This window comes from Prinia subflava, chromosome 1, assembly GCF_021018805.1.
Source record: "Prinia subflava isolate CZ2003 ecotype Zambia chromosome 1, Cam_Psub_1.2, whole genome shotgun sequence".
Taxonomy (NCBI): Eukaryota; Metazoa; Chordata; class Aves; order Passeriformes; family Cisticolidae; genus Prinia; species Prinia subflava.
Window position 1 is genome coordinate 133,105,637 of NC_086247.1, and position 19,059 is coordinate 133,124,695.

Below are 19,059 nucleotides of genomic sequence, written 5' to 3' on the forward strand. Positions count from 1 at the left end.
GTTGTTGGGGGAGGGCGGGAAAAAAAAAAAGGAAACTAAACTCAGCTTTTTCCCCTCTCCATGTGCTGAGGTTGCATCTTATGACGAACAGCACCTTTACCTTCGCCTTATCTCTGCCCTAAATACACCATTGTGCCACAGCATAGTGTGGACACTGGAGCACAGCACTGCATTTACAAAATTTCGGGAAAGGAGTGTTCTACTGCTTTTAACTAACACCCTTCTTTCAATTCTTCACTTGATGCCAGATTACCTATTAAGAAAGCTAATGGCATCTTCCTAACTGTGTGTGTACTATACAATGACTTGTAAATTAGCAGGAAATTAAAATGCACTTAATCTATTAAAGCAAAGGTTTTGGGTTAAGACTTCAGGAGAAGTTTTTGAGGGAATCAAGAAGTTTATATTCTCCTCTCCATTTACTCATAAATACTGGATGAACTAGAAATTGCTTTGGATGGAATACTTGCTCCACTATCCCAAGTAGTTCAAATAAAAAGGACAGTAGTATATCCAAATACATGCAGGCAGCAAAAATATAAAGTAATTTTGAACACTAAAAAGCCAGAGTTTAAATACACAAATGAGAAAAAGGTTTATAAAAATGAGTTTCACTTTTCAGGCCAATATCTACTGTGAACTAACCATTAACTCATTCACATCTTGGAAGCTATCAGGCACTGGAAGGATTCCAAGTTGTGCCACATAATATTCCATAGCAATGACCCATAGCAGAAGGAAGGTGTCTGTGAATCAAGTATGCAAAAACATATCTACAAACAATACCTAATTTCAGAACACTACCAGCAGACTGCAATAGCTGCAAACGTAACACATGCCAAAAGCAGAATCCAGTGGTAAATGTTAGTGCATTTTGTGAGGTGGATATGCTTGGTGTCCAGGAGGGAAAAAAGGTAACAATACACAAGAGCTGGGTATATTACAGAAGGTATGTTTCAGAAAACCTCAGGTGAGTTCTCAATGGATGGCTGTATCTTATTGCATTGCTACCTGAGCAATAGCATAAACAATACTTTGCTATTTAATATAGCTGAAAATGAAACAATTGTGGCAAAATTAAGTGGGAGTTGTATGTGGAAAGGCTAGGGCACCAGATAGCGGAAGAAGCAAATGATGGAAGAAAACCCCATCAGTATTTTGCTTTTCACTTGATTTAGAATTACAAATACCTTTTTTTTAATACAACAATTAGTTAAATATAGATTTGATTTTTACATACTTTAATACTATTAATTGTATTTTAACAATGAGCTAGTATGTTTATTAATCCAAATTTCAAACCAGACTTATTTACCCATTATGTGATGACTCAGGTCTAATGTCTTTGCTGTATTATCAAATATAAGTGGAACTTACATTGGTTTCACACTTTAAAGGGATAAGGAAGACACAAGTTCTCAGCCTTTGTTTCTATCCAGTACCTCTACTTTTACAATTTAATAGAGTGACTTATAATTTATAAAACAGCATTTAGAAATTTCTTTGATGTATCTACTACTTGCAAATCACTCTGCATATACTACAAAAAAAGAATGAAACAACTAAAATATGTTTCTTTAAATATCTTTCCCTTAGTAGACTAATGTACATGCAAACTACATGTTGCTCATAGACTCCTCCTTCCAGAGACAGGAGGCTGCAATTCCTTCTAGAAGTTTTCCTGGGAGGTAGGACTCAATGTGTTACCTTCTAGCCCCCAATTTTAGTTTACATATGAAAGTCATACATGCTAATAGGAGGAAAAGGAAAATGTACTCCTCAGCACAGCACATTCTACAAATGGGCAGGAATGACCTACCATTTGGATACTGCTCAGTGAATTTTCACAACAGGTGCTTTACACGTTTTCCACTTTACACAGAGCTAGCCCATGTTCAGAGATACTGTATGCATCAAGTTATTGCCAAAATATTGTCTCAAGGAAATGACTACCCATTAGTCTCAAATATGTTCCTATAACCTACTGCTAATTTTTCAAAATCAGGTTTGTTTCTTAACCAACTGAAATGTAAACTCAACAAGCAAAGTAAAGTAGCAAAGTAGCAAACAGAGCATACACTTTGAAGGGAACTAAGAAACTGGAAAAGTAAATTGATGGATTACCTCTAGAATCACTTTTCTTCCTAACTGTATTTAAAATAAACTTGAAATGGTTATGGAGACACTCTTCCTAAAAATGTTTAGCGTGATATTTGTGGTTATTACTTAGGCATATTTTCTTTGTAAGTTTTCTGATTCAGAAGTGCTGCTACAATACACTAAATTGAGAGCTTAACAGTTTGTGGGAAATTCCTGCATTTTTGATTTGTGTATCTAGGAAAGGTTGTCTTATTGCACTGGTTTCCTATCCTTTATTCTCTCATCCTACCTTCCTTCATTTTAAAGAGTATCTCATGCAACAAATGGTACTGTTTTATTTTCAGTTTTTATATCTAAATGTTGCTGGATTGAAGGTTTCTATTGGAACTGCTAGAACTACTCCCCATCCTCCATTTTACAAGATTTTATCTAGGCGTGGAAACAGCATGCCCAGAGTCAGTATAAAGGCATTCTCTCATCTACCTGAGCACAGAATAGTATCAAAATGTGTAACATTTCAGGATAAATTCTTTTCAATAAGTATAGCAACTCAGAGGGGCTTTGTCAACTCAGAGGGGCTTTGTCTTCTCCAGTATTAATTTTTTTTTTTTTGGAAAGCTGAAGTAGAGAAATGATTTCTGCTGTTGCCTCACGCATCTATATCTTTTCCATTTAGGTGTCCAGACTGTTTGAACAGAACCAATTCCTCTTACTCCTGAAAACTAAAGACCCTAAATCCACATGCTCTGTAATCATTTCCTGAAGTGGAATCTTCAAAATGTGATTTTAATTTCTTCTCTAATGAAAACACACTTTTCCAAAATTTGATTACCTGCATTTACTGGTTATGGAGATATATACGGAGATATATGCATAGATATTTTTCACTGCCTTTCCAAAGTAGTTAAGTTAAAGGATACTCATAGGTTACTTCTGTAGAAGCCAAAGTTGTTAACACATACTAATAACTGAATTCTTACACATGCATCTTGTCTCTTTTCACACCACTGACAATCTCTGTTGGTGTTCTGAGCTTAAATGCTGTACCAACCAACATTCCCCCTCGGCCCAGCTCTGGTAAACACCACTGACCCACATTTAGGCGCTCCTATGGCAGTGTCAGTGTTTGCTGAGGTGCCCTTCAGCTGAACTCTGATGGAAGAGATTGTTTAGGAAGAGAAGTGAGGGTTCTTTCTTCTGAGAGATAATGCTATCACCGATGCAGAAGAAAGGCCCTGAGAATGTGTAGAACAGGTTACAGTGATCAAAGCCGGAGAAATAAAAAAATGTAATCCAAAACCAATGTGGTTCCAGGAGAACAGGACAGGACACTTTCCTTCAAAAGCAGTAATTTGTAATTTATTCAGATTTTTCAGACAGGTGTTTTCTCTGCCTCTTTCTCTGTTTCTCTTCTTTCTCTGTTTATCTGACTCCAAGTCTAGAAAGCCACAATGCTATAACTGAAAATGGATAGTCAATTCTGTTGTGGCCTCTGTGCTCAAAGACCTAGAAACAAACTACAGAAATTTTTTTAAGATCTACACAGCTAAGTGTCCCCACAGACAGTTTCAATCACCTGAAGTAACCAGACAGACATTTATTCCATGTTGTCTTTTCACCTTCAGTGAGTCTAAATTCCAACTTCAACAGAATGTGTATTTGCATGTCACAGACAGTATTTATAAAGCACCTATTAACCTCCTGTTGTTCTTCCTATTGTTTGCACTGGAAAATTTTCTTGTTATATTTTGCATAACATTCAGACTTGTTGGTACTCTTTTATACAGTGTCTGACCACACTTTGACATCCTAGAAGTTCTGAATTGTCTCAGCTTGTCATAACTTCCCATGAGTATCATGAAAATAATTAAGAAGTGCCTGAACAACATTTCATCCAGAACATCACAGCCATATTTAGAACTGCCCCACTTCCTACTCTCTTTATACCTACAGTGAAAGAGAAAAAAGAATACAGAAAGACTGTAGTGATAAAGCTGATTTTTAGAGGACACTTACAACAGCACATATATGCCTTCACACCGTCTGACAGAGTATGCAGGGAAACTCAGTGTGTCATATGAAAGATTCCTTGTTTGCTTTTGTTGAACTGAAGCCATTTGAAAGTTTTCTATTCCATGAAAGGAAGGGTGAGAAGGGAGAGGCAGAAATGATGGCTGCTTAGATTTAGTAGCCTATGAATAATCTATATACTCACTTTTTCAAGCAAAATCTACCTCATTGCAAATGCACAGTCCATGACCACTAAGAGTAATAGCCACACTTATTTTTTCAGCAAACATTAAATTTGGACTGCTGAGCACTAAGTAGCTTTCTGACTTAATACACAGAGCAGTTGTGAAGAAAAGAAAAAAAATATGACAGTAATACTTATGGTGTTTTCCTAGGGACCCTCCTTGCAATGATTCACAAAGTTTTTCCAACTCTGCTATGACACAAATAACTATCAGAGTTCTGAAGAACTATTTAGGTGATACAGATGTTTACATGTGCTTTCTGACTTCAACATTTACCCATCTGTAGAACAAGCTGTAGTATTGTTGCTCAAGACAGTCTACTCTAGATATGAATTCATGGAAGATGTAAGGTTTCATTTCATGTATTTCCAAATTCTCTTTTCTTTCCAGAAGGTCTAACTACAAATAATTATTTGGCTGATGACAGGTTGGTTAAGTCCTAGACAACAAAACCTGATACAGTCTTCAATAAAATGTGCTTCAATCGGAACTGCTGTTTCTATGAAGAAATTGTTATTTTTCTCTCCTTCCAAAACTCTACTAAAATGTGGCTAATAACTCACTGGGTATGTGCAGAAGTGCTATGACAATCAAGATGTGGAGATGAAGACCGTGCAGGTAGAAGAAAACTCATCCTTTTAGTAACAGGAGAAACCGCTGATGCACTGCAGACTCATCTTAAAACTAGGAATTGACTCAGCTCTCTTTGTTTACAGTTATTTCATGCAGCAGCAATTACAAGAGAACTTAAGCCAAATTACACACTTCAGTTAATTAATTTTCACTTTAAGTTATAAGTGTGAACTTCAGCCAAAGATACTGTGCTGCATTTTGCTCATTAAAATCCATTGAAAATATACAGAGTTTAAGAATTGGCAGCTATGAAGAGATTTATTTATTTTACAAAATAAAGCATTTCTCACAATAACAACTACAAAAGAATGGTCCACAGCGAGAGTAGTGCAAATGTATTCTGGTAGACAGCAATGGAAGTCTAAAATATTTAAATTAAAATGTTCTGAGATAGAAGAGGACAGTGGTTTATCATTCATTCCACTGATAGGAGAAAAATGTTTATCATTCATCTAATGTAAAAAGTCTGAGTCAAATATCTAAGTACTAAAGAACAGCAGCCAGCTCTCTTTAAGCAGAGCAGTATGCAGAATTGGAATAAAACCTTTTGCTTGTTACATCTCCATACTCAAGGAAACAAAGATTCTGTTCTGTTCCCTAATTTTCCATTGCTAGTTGTCTATAGCAACAGTAGCCTAGGAAGATCGCTGTTTCCAGATTTCTACACTAAATTACTCAGCTAATCACAAAACTGATTACTGTTCTGCTTAGTAATTGCCTAACATTATTCTATTTAAAAATAAGGCTTTATGCTCCTGTAAAATGCATAAAGCTTGAAAGAATTAAAACTTGGGGTGGTTTGTTTTCATTTAATCTGCACTGGTTTTCACTCCACAGTTCATTTTTCTCTTTCCATTCTGAACATTTCTTTCTTATGTAATCAAACTTATCCTCAAACTAGAAGCTACATCCTCAGTATCATACACCAACTACACACACAGGAAACAGCCTTCAGCACTGTAAAAGAAAGAGCATTAGAAATGGCCTTCTGTCCAGAAATGGTCTCTGTAGACACTAAATATTAGCTGTGATAACACTGGGACAGGAATAGAATGCTGGACTGGCATAACGGAGTGATTATACCTACTTGCATCACACTGCTGTCTATAGAACAAGGTACTGACTTCGATGGTATCATTCAGAAAAACTGGGGATAAAATTCCAAAACCGAAATAAACAAACTTTACTAGGAAAGACTAGGGAGAGAGTAAAGCAAAAAGAATACCCAAAGGTGAATAAGGATTTTTCTGTTTCACAGAGTAAGGCAGAAAGACTACTTAGCTGACATTAGGGATTCAAAATTTGCAAAAAAAAATTAATGTGTAAAACTGGCTAATTAATTTCAAGGATTTTTTTAAAATTTAAGTTTAAAGATTAAAAAATACTAGTACACAAATTTTCAATATATTGTGGAGATTTGTTTATTAGTAAGAAAAACCTAGGCATTTGTGTTGTCTTTCTAAAGATTAGGCAAGTTTTTTCCTCAAGTTTTCCTTAAGGAAATTCAGCAGTCTGAGAATTTACAGCTTGCCATATGTTCTAGTATTTATTTTCAAGACTTATAATTAAAGTTTTAATTAACTTTTTAAGATATTAGGTACAGGGAAGTTAACTTCTAATAAGTACCAATAAATATACTACTACCAATAAGTAGGTACCCTTCAAAGTTTCAATAAAACTTTTAATCAGAAACAAGTGTTCTATAAAAATAAAATTTAAGGAAAACAACTTGCAATCTTCAACTAAAGAAATAGAAATTGTCTCCTTGGAAAATCCGGTCTAAGATTTTAAACTGAGAGTCCTCCCAAAAGCATTTTATGTTTCACAGGCTACAGTAGATATCTGACAGAATATATATAAAGAACTATTCTAACAGTCCTGATATCTATTTTTAATCTAGAACAACCAACTATAGACTAAAAATTGTGAAAGTACTGTCAGGGAGATGAAATTACTGCACAGGTCTCTCTTGCACCATAGAAATTTAAGACAGTACTTATCCCAAGCATAGTGTTCCAAAGCACAAACTATTTCCAGCCAAATAAATTAAGCTAAAACCAAAAGACTTCACACTGCAAGCGATGAGATATTGCTGAAGTATGGGAACAACTCTGCCTTCAAGGAAGGGCTTAATTACAAGTTTTAGTGACTACATTTTTACATTAAAGCCACATGAAACTCACATTGTAGCAAGATCTGCACTTTGAACTTATGTGGTGTTTATCTGCCTGAGGTTACCAAAACCACATGTAACATACCTTGGCAAAGAAGACTGTGAGGTGTGTTTCACTGCCAAGTATCCAAATGGGAAATTTTGGAGATTTCAAGTAGGAGCCAACCTAAAAAGGTACAACAAAATCAGAAATACAAAGCAAACCCAGAAAGGTCATCTAGTTAGTGACCAAGTTAATGAAAATTTAGTTAGCTTTCAGAACAGCTGGGACTCCACTGATACAAAATGTTCAATAAAATGATGTAGGTATTTAGCTTGCAGACAAGTGCTATGCTTAACAATACTATAATCAGATGCTAATGAAAGGTAAAAGTCCACTTGATTTATTAGCTGGTTTTGGATTAATTCAGAATTAATTGACATTTATTTAATAAAGGAAGGGACAGCCAGTTGTAGTCAATACACCAACATTCTGCCATCTACATTATTCTCTTTAACTCTGAGATAAGCTAAAGGAATTTAATACAGACTCAAAATAAAGCAAAGAACAACCAAAAAGGCTCAGGAATTGAAGAGTATTAATGCTGTTTCATTGGTAGTCTCTGTAGAACAGCCAGGACCTGTGACCCCATAGGGGATAAATTCAGGGAACACTGTCTCCCGTGGGTGGGAGCCCATGCTGGTACATGGGAAGTACAGGTTCCCCCGCAGCCCACTGAGGAGCAGCATATGGACTGTACTAATGGTGCACTACAGCACGAGTCCCTTGTTGCAGCCAGGCTGGAAACAAGTGAGAGAGTTCACTGCAGCATTAAACCAAATAACCCGGCTGGAAAGGACCATAGGTGGAGGTTGTAATGCATGTCATTAATTTGTTGTAAGCCATGATTTGAGTTGCTGTTACAGGAATTACTATAACTAAAAGGTAATCTGATAAAGAGCAGCTTTCAGATCAAAGAATTCTGCACTGGCAATGCAGAAACCACGTGAACCAATGGAGAAGCCTTACATGAAGCAGATGCAGTGCAGCATCATGCAGCACCATGGCTCCTACCCTGAGTGACCACCAGAACAGATGGAGCCCAAAGCCATGGACTAAACAAACTCAAAGGACATTTTGTGGATATGGTACAGACATCCAGCAGGGCTGGTCAGACGAGGGAAATGACATACATATTTTATATCAAAGGGTGGGAAGAAGGGTGGTAGTTAATGAGGTTGTATTAAATAGTGTGGGACCCGGGCATGACATAAATGGTATGGAATAAGGGGGGGGAATGTGCTGCTTTGGAATGGAAGAGCTCATTTTCTTCACAGTGGCTGGTACAGGGCTGTGTTCTGCATTTGTGCAGAACACAGGGTTGATAATATAGAGATGTTTTTGTTGTGGCTGAGCAGAGCTTACACAGAGCCAAGGCCTACTCTGCTTCTTTTACAGCCACACTGGCAAGGCAGATGGAGTGCAAGGGAGGCTGGGAGGAGACACAGCTGGTACAGATGACCCAAAGTGACCAAAGGATAAAGTGAGAAGGAAGAAGGAGGAATGGGGGGACACTTGGAGTGATAGCATTTGTCTTCCCAAGTAACTGTTACACTTGATGGGGCTGTGCTCTCCTGGACATGGCTGAAGAAGCTGTAATTAATTTCTTGTTTTGCTTTGCTTGTGTGTGTGGCTTTCATTTTCTCTATCAAACTGCCTTTATCTCAACCCATGAGTTTTTCAGCTTGAACCCTTCTAATTCTCTCGCTGGTCCTGCTGCTGGGGGAGTGAATGAGGTGTGTGAGACTTGGTTGCTGACTGGGGTTAAGCCACAACAGTAAAGCATTTCTCAAATAAAAACTAGAAATCAAGAAATTCTGTCACAACAGGACCAAACAATATGGACTAAGGTTCACATCAGCAGCTTTCAAATGTACAGAGATAAATACATAAAATACCTTTTAAATTTTGAATAGATTACATTTAGAATACAGTTGCTTAATAGTAGTTTTATCATTTTTACTTACGCATATTTCTTTTAAATGGAAGGCAGTGATGGCATAAAAAGAGATCAATAAAACTGCAACGCAACAGCAAGCCATTTTGGGACTTCACAGTTTTATAACTATCTACATAACTTTCAGAGTTATTTTAGTAAAAACATAAGCTTCTAACTAGCAATAATGAACTGGTGCAATAAAGTTCTAATTTAAATAGCATCAAACAACATTTACTCAGTAGGATGCATTTACCAATTTTATCATACACTTATATTAGTCTCAGATTGAATCTGGACATTACTTGAAAGTTCTTTAAGATCTCCAATAGTACACAGTAAAGCTTTCAGTAATACTGTTAAAAAAGCCCACAACACCTTAGTGAAAGAAAACTTTTAAATGACGTAGAAAACATTACAACATTACCTTACAGTATCTCAGAGATTCCATCAATGTCAAAAAGCCTACTGTTGCCTGTTTATGTATGCCAAGAAGTTCTGTTCAAAAGAAAACATAAAATTTATTCAAGAAAAATCTGCCAATCCTATTATAAGCCATTTTTTCTTACTTTCAAAATCAGTCAAGTAATAACAATTTTAAGTTATGCAGTTTTAGTAAAAACAGCAAATCATCAACATACAGTCAAAAATGCTCATTTCTCTCTCTATAAAACAAGATCTTTATAAATAAGCTCTCTCTATAAAATAAGATCCAGACTCACTTCCTGTTGACAGCCTCTTTTGAAAACCTGCTGGACTTTGTCAACTTACATCACAATTATTCTTAGAAAAATCTAAGAAAAACAGCTATCTTGAAGAGAAAATCCCATATAGAAGCATAAATGAATGTTTCTTCCTCTCTCCCTCTTTTTTCTTAGAGTTCCTTGGCCATATTTATCTTAATCGTTTCAGATTCTGAATAATAAAACACAATTTTGGAAATAATAGTTTTGTTAGCAGAAAAACTAATTTGATTTTCAATACTGACTTCCACTTAAATGTCTCAAACACACACAGCTGCCAGGAACAGCTGAAATATTTATGTACTACTGCTTGGAAGAGCACTTACAGAGCCTTACTTGAGGTCCTCTAATATAAAGAAAGAGAAAGTACTTCAAAATTCAAGCTCCAAACCTAATTATACAGATTTGGAAGAAGCTCTGGGCTTTCAGATATATCATCTAAGGAGTTCCAAGTACTGCCTGCTTAGAACAGCTCTGCTAGATCCCCAAACATTGACTAACAAGAGCAGTACATACCGGAAACATACACTATGATCAATTTAAGAATATCTGGATTTCCTTTTTCTGTTGAATACTGACTTTCATATTTGAAAATTCCCTCAAAAACACTAAGTCTCAAGTGTCATTTTTAATATCAATCATTTATGTACAACAGCATAAAATGGACATCTTTATCCTTGGGCAAAAGCCTCAGGAACACAGCAAGTGAAAGAAACCATCCTGAATTTAAATGATTCCTGGATTTGCAGAAGTGACGTCTGCAGCACCAGGCATGCCATACTCCCTTCACCAGCTTCAAGTTTATCTCACTGAATTCTGAGACAGTGAAGAACAGTTATTATAGTAATGGTTTAATTTTTCCGTCTACTTTTAAGAAAAAGTCCCCATATATCCAATTCTGAAAATCAAAACTCAAAACCTACAAACGTGAGCTTATTCACTACCTTTGTGAATACAACTCCTTCCTTAAAGTGTGAGCCTTACATATTAAAAGGCTCTTTGCATTGCAGAATTCTTTGATCTGAAGGCTGCACTTTAACAGATTACCTTCAAACTTGCTTGGAATGAAAATATTCAGGGGTGCATAGATTATCCTTTGCAAAACCCCACTATCTCACTGGCTTATAGCTGAGTGGCTATAAATTGCCATATGCTGAGACAATTAATCCTTTCTTTAAGCTGTGGGAAAGAGAGCCATAGCCCAATTAAAAAAACTAGTGAAGAATCCTGTGAACTAGAGAACAACTAAAACACAGAAATAGCACATTTATGTGTGCAATGAGGGATACAAGTGGAAGAAGTAAGCAACAGTGCATTAGAGAAGTAATTTTATGCATCATATATATTTCTTAAAAACCCATAACAAAAATCCATGTAAAGTTCAGTCTACTAAACAAGGGCTTCAGATGTAGGAGCCAATACCTGGGTGCAGAACAATAAAATCACCGGTAAATATTTATTATTCAAAAAATTCTTCAAAATAATTCTAGGATTAAGTACGTTGTTCCCCTGACAGATAACTAGATGAGAACTGTCACTGGTAACTAGAAAGTTCTGGGATTCTGGCTGCAACAGTAGCCACATAGTGTGAATATTCTGAATAGCTAGGAGTCAAGCTACACAGACTGTATCTGGAAGCTCCTAGATTAACTTCAGCTTGTAGTCACTGGTCTACCCATGCCTCCTTCAGAATTAGCCAAGAGAGAGGAGAGACATAAAAGCAAAAACTACTCACAGATGATTTATAAAGAAACAAAAGGAGACTAGCTGCACTAAATCAAAGTTTATTCTGTGAATATCCTCACCCCACAAAGAGAGAAGACCACTGGAAGACATTTGATAACACCACAGATCAACTAAGAAAATGAATTATTTATGCCTCTTGTCACAGAGTTTGTTTCTCTTGCTTGGAAAACCACTTTTGCAAAGGACTCAAAATCCACATTCCTGTTACCATCCGCATCAGCACAGCGCCACCCAGCGGCCACAGAACCCCCCAAATCCCTGGCACTGCCCGGGAAAAGCAGCTCCAGCCCTGGCTGCACTCACAGGGAACTGCTACGGTGTGTGGAGGAACAACAGTCCTAAAAAAGCAGGAAAAACCCAACTGCCTCCCCGTATCTTCCCACTGTGGACAGTTGTGGCAACAGAGCAGAATAAGAAGAAAGGTTGAAAGGAGAACACGTAGAAAGTCAAAGAAGAGGTATCATGTCACTGGCATTTTTACCATCAGTGGCCAGGAACAATTCCAGTTAGCAACTCCTACCCTATTTGGAAAATATGCAATACTGTGAGAGTCAGTGCTCTGAGTACAATCTGCAAACACATGGTAATTCCTCAGTTTTGAAATTCAGTCTGTTCTTTCATCACTGCTAAAATTATTGGCAGTACCTTTAAAATGGCTTATAAATAATTTTAATATTAATTAAAAATGCTTATCATGAGCAAGGGGTAAAGTGATTTTAGATAACTTCTGAATTAAACAGTATTAAGTCCTTGTTACTTTGACAGCTGCAACCCTTCCGGATGAAATGCTCACAAGCATTGACAAGGAAAGAAGCTGAAGGTTTTACATACGAAGAGAAACAAAATCCAAGACAAATGCTCAAAGAAAAAAAGGTGACAAAAGGATTTCTATATAAAGAAAATGTGACAATATACCCAAAATTCAGTCTTGCCCAAGAAGTTGTGAACAGTACCAGCTGCTCTTCATCGTTCTTCTTCATAGACTACAACAAATCACTTGGTAACAGATATGACTATGGACTTAAAACAGTGAAGAAGCAGGTTCTGACTGTAATTATCCAAGGGCTTCAAGAAAATGGAGGGCTCCCAGTAATAAAGTTCAATTACTTGACTGGTCAGAAAAATTAACAGGACACAATACCAGATCCTTAAGAAGTACTAAAGATCATTTTCTGTTCCTCCCTTCTCCACAAAGAGAGACAGACTCTATGGAGTCCTGGTTCTAGGTTTTTAGGGCAGAACTAACTAAGGACATAAATGTGGACTATTACTGTGTCCAAAGCAAGTTCAGCATTCTCAGAAAAAAAAAATCCAGCTTGGATAATTAAGAAATGAAGCCTATTAGAAAGATAATCTGAAAGGCAAATGAGAGAATGAACTCACAGTTTTCAAAACCAATATACTGAATTACAGAACAGCAACTTAGCCTAATGTAAAGGAAAGCTCCTGGAACAATTCAGAGTGATCAATCAATTATAATCTAAAAATTCAGACTGATAAATCATAATCAGAAAGAGAAAATTAAAAATACTGAAGAGAACATACATATAAAACCCAAAAGGCTAATTGGAACAAATTTCAACTAGAAATGGCTGGAATAAATTACAACAATGTCAAATAGAGGAAAGTTAGAATATGCAAATGACATTCTGTATGCCTGAAAGCATAGGCTGCATGAAATCATAACCAAGTGCAAGTCTAAGACGTCTCAAAGGAGACTACATCACTTGTTCATCATCAAATCAGAACATTTTGATTCAGGTCTTGCATGGATCTGTCCTAACTTCATTTCAAGTAAGTATTTTCAGTGCTGACTTAGATGATGGAAAATCATTGTAAGAAACATGCTGATGAACCTGAGATGGACTTTGTCGCAGAGGAAGAGAAGATGTAGCAGTGGAGGAAAACATTTCCACAATTTAAACTGTTCCTACTTTCATATAATCTCTATTTGTAAAATGAAACGCAAAAAACACAAAAGTCCTCTAATCATGAGCCTCCACTGAATCACTCCACTATGTCACTGTCTTTCCTGCGTTAGGGAGCCCAAAACTGGACGCATCACTCCAGAGGCTGTCCCACAAGTGCCAGACAGAAGGAAAGAACCACCAGGTCTCCTCAGCTGCTGGCTCCCTCCTGCACAGCCTGTGATGAGCCACGTGCTTTGCCAGAGTGACAGAGTGCAACTCTCTGCTCACAGGGCCTTGGGTTCTTTTCTACAACGCTGCTTCCCAGCCAGCCAGTGCTGCCCTGTGCTGTTCCATGGGTTTATTCCATCCTGGATGTAGGACTTGGGTGCATCTCGGGACATTACTGTCAGTCCATTTCTCTAGTTTGATGTGGCTGTTCTGAATAGTGGCCCTGTCTTCAAACTTCCCAAACCGCAGAAACTGCATTCCCTTCCATCATCCAGGTCATCAGGTAAATTCCACGTTCAACTTGGAGCTGACAATCCTGTATTCACTGATACTAATGCCAGCAATTTTGTGCAAATATGTTTGATTTCCATTTAAGGTCTACTTAAATCCAAGGGCAGTAAACAAGGAGACTATCAAAACAGAAATGGAATATATTCCAAATCTATAGGTCAGCATCTCAGAGTATGTAAAATATACAAATAAAGACAAATTAGATTCAACTTACTCATTCCTGAACATTCTCTGTCTCCATCCCACACGTTAGAAACAGCATGTCCCGTCAACAGCAGATTAATCAAACTTTGGCTGCACAATAAAAAGAAATTATGTAGACATAAGAAATTAAAAGGGACATGCAATTTATTTCAAAAAACATGATTATCTGTTACAAATTAAAAAATTATTGGATTACCCAAGCAGACATTTTATAACTATTTTCCATTAACTAGTGTGTATTTTAATTCAGGAATACTAATTATCATCTCCACTCTTTCGAACACAAACTTGATATAGAATGTAGCCCTGAATTTGAGAATTATCCATCTGAAAATTCAACAAGAACAGAAGCATTTTCTCAGAATGGGTGTACTAAAGGAGTTAGCAGTGAAAAAGACACACTTTTCAGTGCTACTTTTAGTTAAAGGTATAATCGAGTCTGTCTTTTAATGTCAGTAATTTCCTAAAAGAATGTTTAGTTACGTAAGATAAAAAAATTAGCCCACAAATCTATTTTAAGTGGTACCAAACCTGTTTTGCACCTTACCTTCCATGACCATAAACAGGATCTATCAATGGCTCAGTTGCATCTTCAATTTCATTTTTTATGTTTTCAATACCCTGCAGAAAAATTATAAACATTTTTGCTATCTTAAGGAATGAATTGCAACATTTATACAACAACAGAATGCAACAGTAAAACATTGGGAGGCTGGTGTTTTTACATGTACTGGTAACAGGCTGCTTTCCCATCAAATGAAGATGTTTTCAAACATCCTGTAAGGAAGGATGTTTTCAAAATGTGTAAGTCTCCCAGATCAAGAGAGAAGAAGACAAACCAAACCCAAAAAAAGCCAAAGGACTGAGCCTTTTAAATAATAAGGCTGGAACTGTACTGCAACATAGATGAAAACACCATTTCATCTGTTTATCTGGACTTGACTTGCTTCATCAGTTTATTGTTCAGCTTCTACAGAAAAAGGGTTACATGATCAAACTTTCTCTTAACAAAGAAATAAAACCCACCCACAAAATTCACCAAACAATCCACAAACCTTTGTCAGTATTACAGAATACAGAAAGAGCAATACTCCAAATCTGTTTGTCCATGCTGAATATTGATCCCAAACTGCATCCTTCAGTTCAGGGAAGCTTTTGAATGCTCGTTTGCTAAAGACAAAAAATAATAACAAACAAACAACAGAAAATAAGTATGTATTTAGACAAAGCATTAGAATAGTGTCACAAAGCACAACCACAAATTACTAACACCTAATGTGAAAATGTCAAAGTAAAAGTAGAACAGATCTAGTGTTATATACAGTATGACACAGCAGCTCTTCTGGAGTTATGGTAACTGTCATCTGAAGATGATAAATAATTCTGGAGCAAAATGCAAAAAGGAACAATTTTTATATGCAAATTCTAACTCTAAAGTTACATACATGTATGAAAGAGCTGAGTGGCTTGCACCACTACTGTAATTCTATAGAACACTGTTCTGAAATTGCAAATAGACTGTATGTCACAAAATAACATTTACATTGCACAGTGTTCTGAAAGACATTCAGCCCATAAACAATAATAAATAAAATAAAATAAAATTAGAAGTAGAAATAAACCTTCTACTTAACCAGGTAAGACTAGCTTCCAGACTTTTGAAGAAATTATTATATTTCCCATAAGCATTTGATTTTGTTAGACACTAGCTCTGGAAAAAGCAAATTGTTCAAAACATTGAAAAGTGGTGCATTAACATTTGGGATACTATCTCATTGCATAATAGTGACTGCCTGGATGATAAGGTAACACCATGTGATCATATGTTTAAAAAGGAAAAAGCGGAAACAAAAACCAAGGAAAGGAAGAAATTCACCAATATCCCACTGAAGCAATACACTTTCAATTTCTTGGGTAGTTAGAGCTAAATACTACATTTCAGAACACAAACATTAGTTTAATTCAAAGTAGATCATAGTCTTTGCTTATCTAACACCAATGGGTATATTATTTCTGATTTCTAGCAGACTTTTAGTAAGCTTTGTTTAAAAAACCCCAAATATCTACAAAAATATATCCATAGATGGGTTTACTCTGTCTAATACTTGATTTCTAAACATCCTTTCTTCATCAGTAGAGCACACATGGCCTACAAGGTATGCAAGGCAAAGCCAGTTCTGAAATCCATCTGTTGTCTAAAGGCAAATGCCAGAGCATTCATTCCCAAGGAGAATGACAGAAAAAAATTAATTGGGCACCACAAGTCCAAAGATTGAAGGGTGAGCAGGAGGGGAGGAGGCAGGGCAGGAAATAAAGTGTTTTGATCAGCTAAGGTTATAAAAATTTTATATTTTCCTCTCTCTTATTTCCTTATATGACAATGAGTTTAAAAAATAATCTATAATTACTACTGATAAAATGAGCTGTGGTTATTTCAGTTCTAATTAGCAACACTGTCTATCTCAGGTGTTTCTTGGAATGCTGATGCTCTTTATTTACTCTTTGGGGATTGATTTGTATAATATTTACCCAACTGTTCACTGTGAAAATAAAAGGCGGTTACACTTAAATATAAACTCAACAGAACTGTGAGCTCTGGGTTTAGACTGCCAAAAAAGAACAGTATTTAAAGTACAAAACAAAAATCAGTCGTGTATATGAAACATTTTAATAAATGTTTCTTATGATATCTTAAACAGGAAAAAGTACTGGTGACATTATATAAATATTGAGGATTAACATCTTTAACTTAAATCTGTGAATCTTGATAAGATTCACAGAACTCTGTGCTCATAAACTTGAAGTGCATAAACTATCTGGCCAATTTATCACATTACATTGCTCCAGTTTTATTTTAAAGCCTAATACTTATGCTCAAAATAGTATTCCATTTTAAATGGCTAAAATGCAAAGAAAAAGCACAAAACCACCCAACCCAAAACTTGAAATTCAAGTTTAACCTGAATGAGTAACACACAGTAAGTTCCTCAGCATACCCCTTTCAGGCCTGTGAATATTAGTGTAACTTCAAAATATCGTATTTTAAATGTTCCAACATATTACTTACTGAATTAATGCATGAAATCGCTCAAAGCCAAGCTCTTCGACAGCCAAGGCAGCTATACACAAGAGACACTTTTCAGCACTACACATGGCAAAAAAATGACACAAGATACACACAGCAAGCTAGAATACTTTCAAGCTCTAATTATATTTTCAATCCTCTCCTGACATTGAAATTTAACTGATTAGTATAAACTAATTTACTGCAACATTAAGATTCCACCATACAAATTAGTGAGAACTTTTCTATTTGGACTAATCAACTTATTAAAAGCACAAAGCCACTGGAGTGTGTAGTCTTGGAAAAATTTGTCATACACTGAGCTGTTGATTTTGCACAAAATGTGGCTGTCACAAAGTCACCAAACATATGCATATTATAGATATAATTTTGCAGGTCAACAAGAAGTACTATTTCCTAGAAAAGCAAGCGTGATTATTTGGATCATTTTATCAGTGTAGGTAAGCTGTATTTTTTTCTTTGAATATACACTTCTCTTACTAAAATTTAGTTCCTTTTTTTCCCTTTAATGCTTATTTATTACAAACAAAAAAGTAGAATTATTCCACAGTGTTACACATTCTGTTTTTAAATAAGTTCTCGTTTTCTTTCAATAATTGATAAACAGCCTTTTAAATTAGTGTTGCATCCAGGACATAAAAAAATACAGCATTAGTGTTTTCCCAAGTTCAACACAAGCTTTATATCTTTTTTCTTTTCTTTATCTTTCTGCTAGTACAGCAATACACAAGACAGATAGATCTGCTTTCTGACAGATACCACTTGATGCTGAATATTTAAACATCTGATCACCGAGCTATGGAATGTGGCTGCATGCAATTCAGTTAAGATCTGAAGCCACTAGGACTAGTACGACTGATCAGTTCTTCCCACCAGAATTCCCAAAAAGGCATTTTTATGCCTATTTTGATTGTATTTTGAAAGATGCACTTAATTTGCCCTACATGCAAATACAACTGATTCTCAAGCAACAGAATACTTTCATTTTCTACTTAAGAAATACAGCAGCAGTCTTAAGAATTTGAGTTTTTGTCATCTGAGAAACTACAAGGAATTGCTTAGATTACCAAGAGTAAAACTGGACTTAAAAGAATGTATTTTTAATTTTTTTTTATAAAATATGAAACAATTAATCTAAATTCCAGAAAATGCTGCAAAAACTAACCTTGCCTGAAGAATACAAGTTTTTGTAAGCAGAAGGTTAGAGGGACTAACTCATATAAAGCAATCTTTGAACCTGGGAACTTGCACTACTAAAGCCAACACATGGCCAACAAGTGACTGCTATACACCACAAAAGCAGATGAAAAATGCTACTGCATTCAGTAAGTGTGCCCAAATCCACCTTTTGTTCACACAGCAGGATGATAGGCAGTTTCATTCTGTTACTAAAGAACAGAGTGAAATGCTAAGAGAATTAGTATTTGAAATAAAGGGAAATAAGTAGAAATTCTAAAGAGAAATAGAGCTATACAGAACCCAAACAATGCTAAATAAAGACAGTGCTTAGTGGAACGAAAAAGAATGAACAGCAAGAGAACATGAGATGTATGAGAAATACGATTGTTTAGAAATTCTTTAAAATGATACTCTATCATGCTGTGTCTAAGCATATTTCATGGTTTTATTATAAACATATCTCCATATTCCATTCTCAAATAGCCTACCATATGGAACTGTATCTGTAATACTCCTTGCTCACTCAACTCATCTCT

The 19,059-nt window shown here is 35.9% G+C and overlaps 1 protein-coding gene across 2 annotated transcripts in view; it reads right to left on the minus strand.

The window, feature by feature from the left end:
• MINDY3 (MINDY lysine 48 deubiquitinase 3) overlaps nt 1-19,059 on the minus strand; it is a 50,095-nt gene that overhangs the window by 19,663 nt on the left and 11,373 nt on the right. For both annotated transcript variants that reach the window (XM_063412983.1, XM_063412993.1), the window contains 6 exons: nt 17,327-17,378; nt 15,315-15,429; nt 14,807-14,880; nt 14,270-14,349; nt 9,565-9,635; nt 7,247-7,327 (listed from right to left, as the gene is read on the minus strand). In XM_063412983.1, coding sequence (XP_063269053.1) covers nt 7,247-7,327; nt 9,565-9,635; nt 14,270-14,349; nt 14,807-14,880; nt 15,315-15,429; nt 17,327-17,378 — 473 coding nt within the window. The remainder of the gene's footprint in view (nt 1-7,246; nt 7,328-9,564; nt 9,636-14,269; nt 14,350-14,806; nt 14,881-15,314; nt 15,430-17,326; nt 17,379-19,059) is intronic.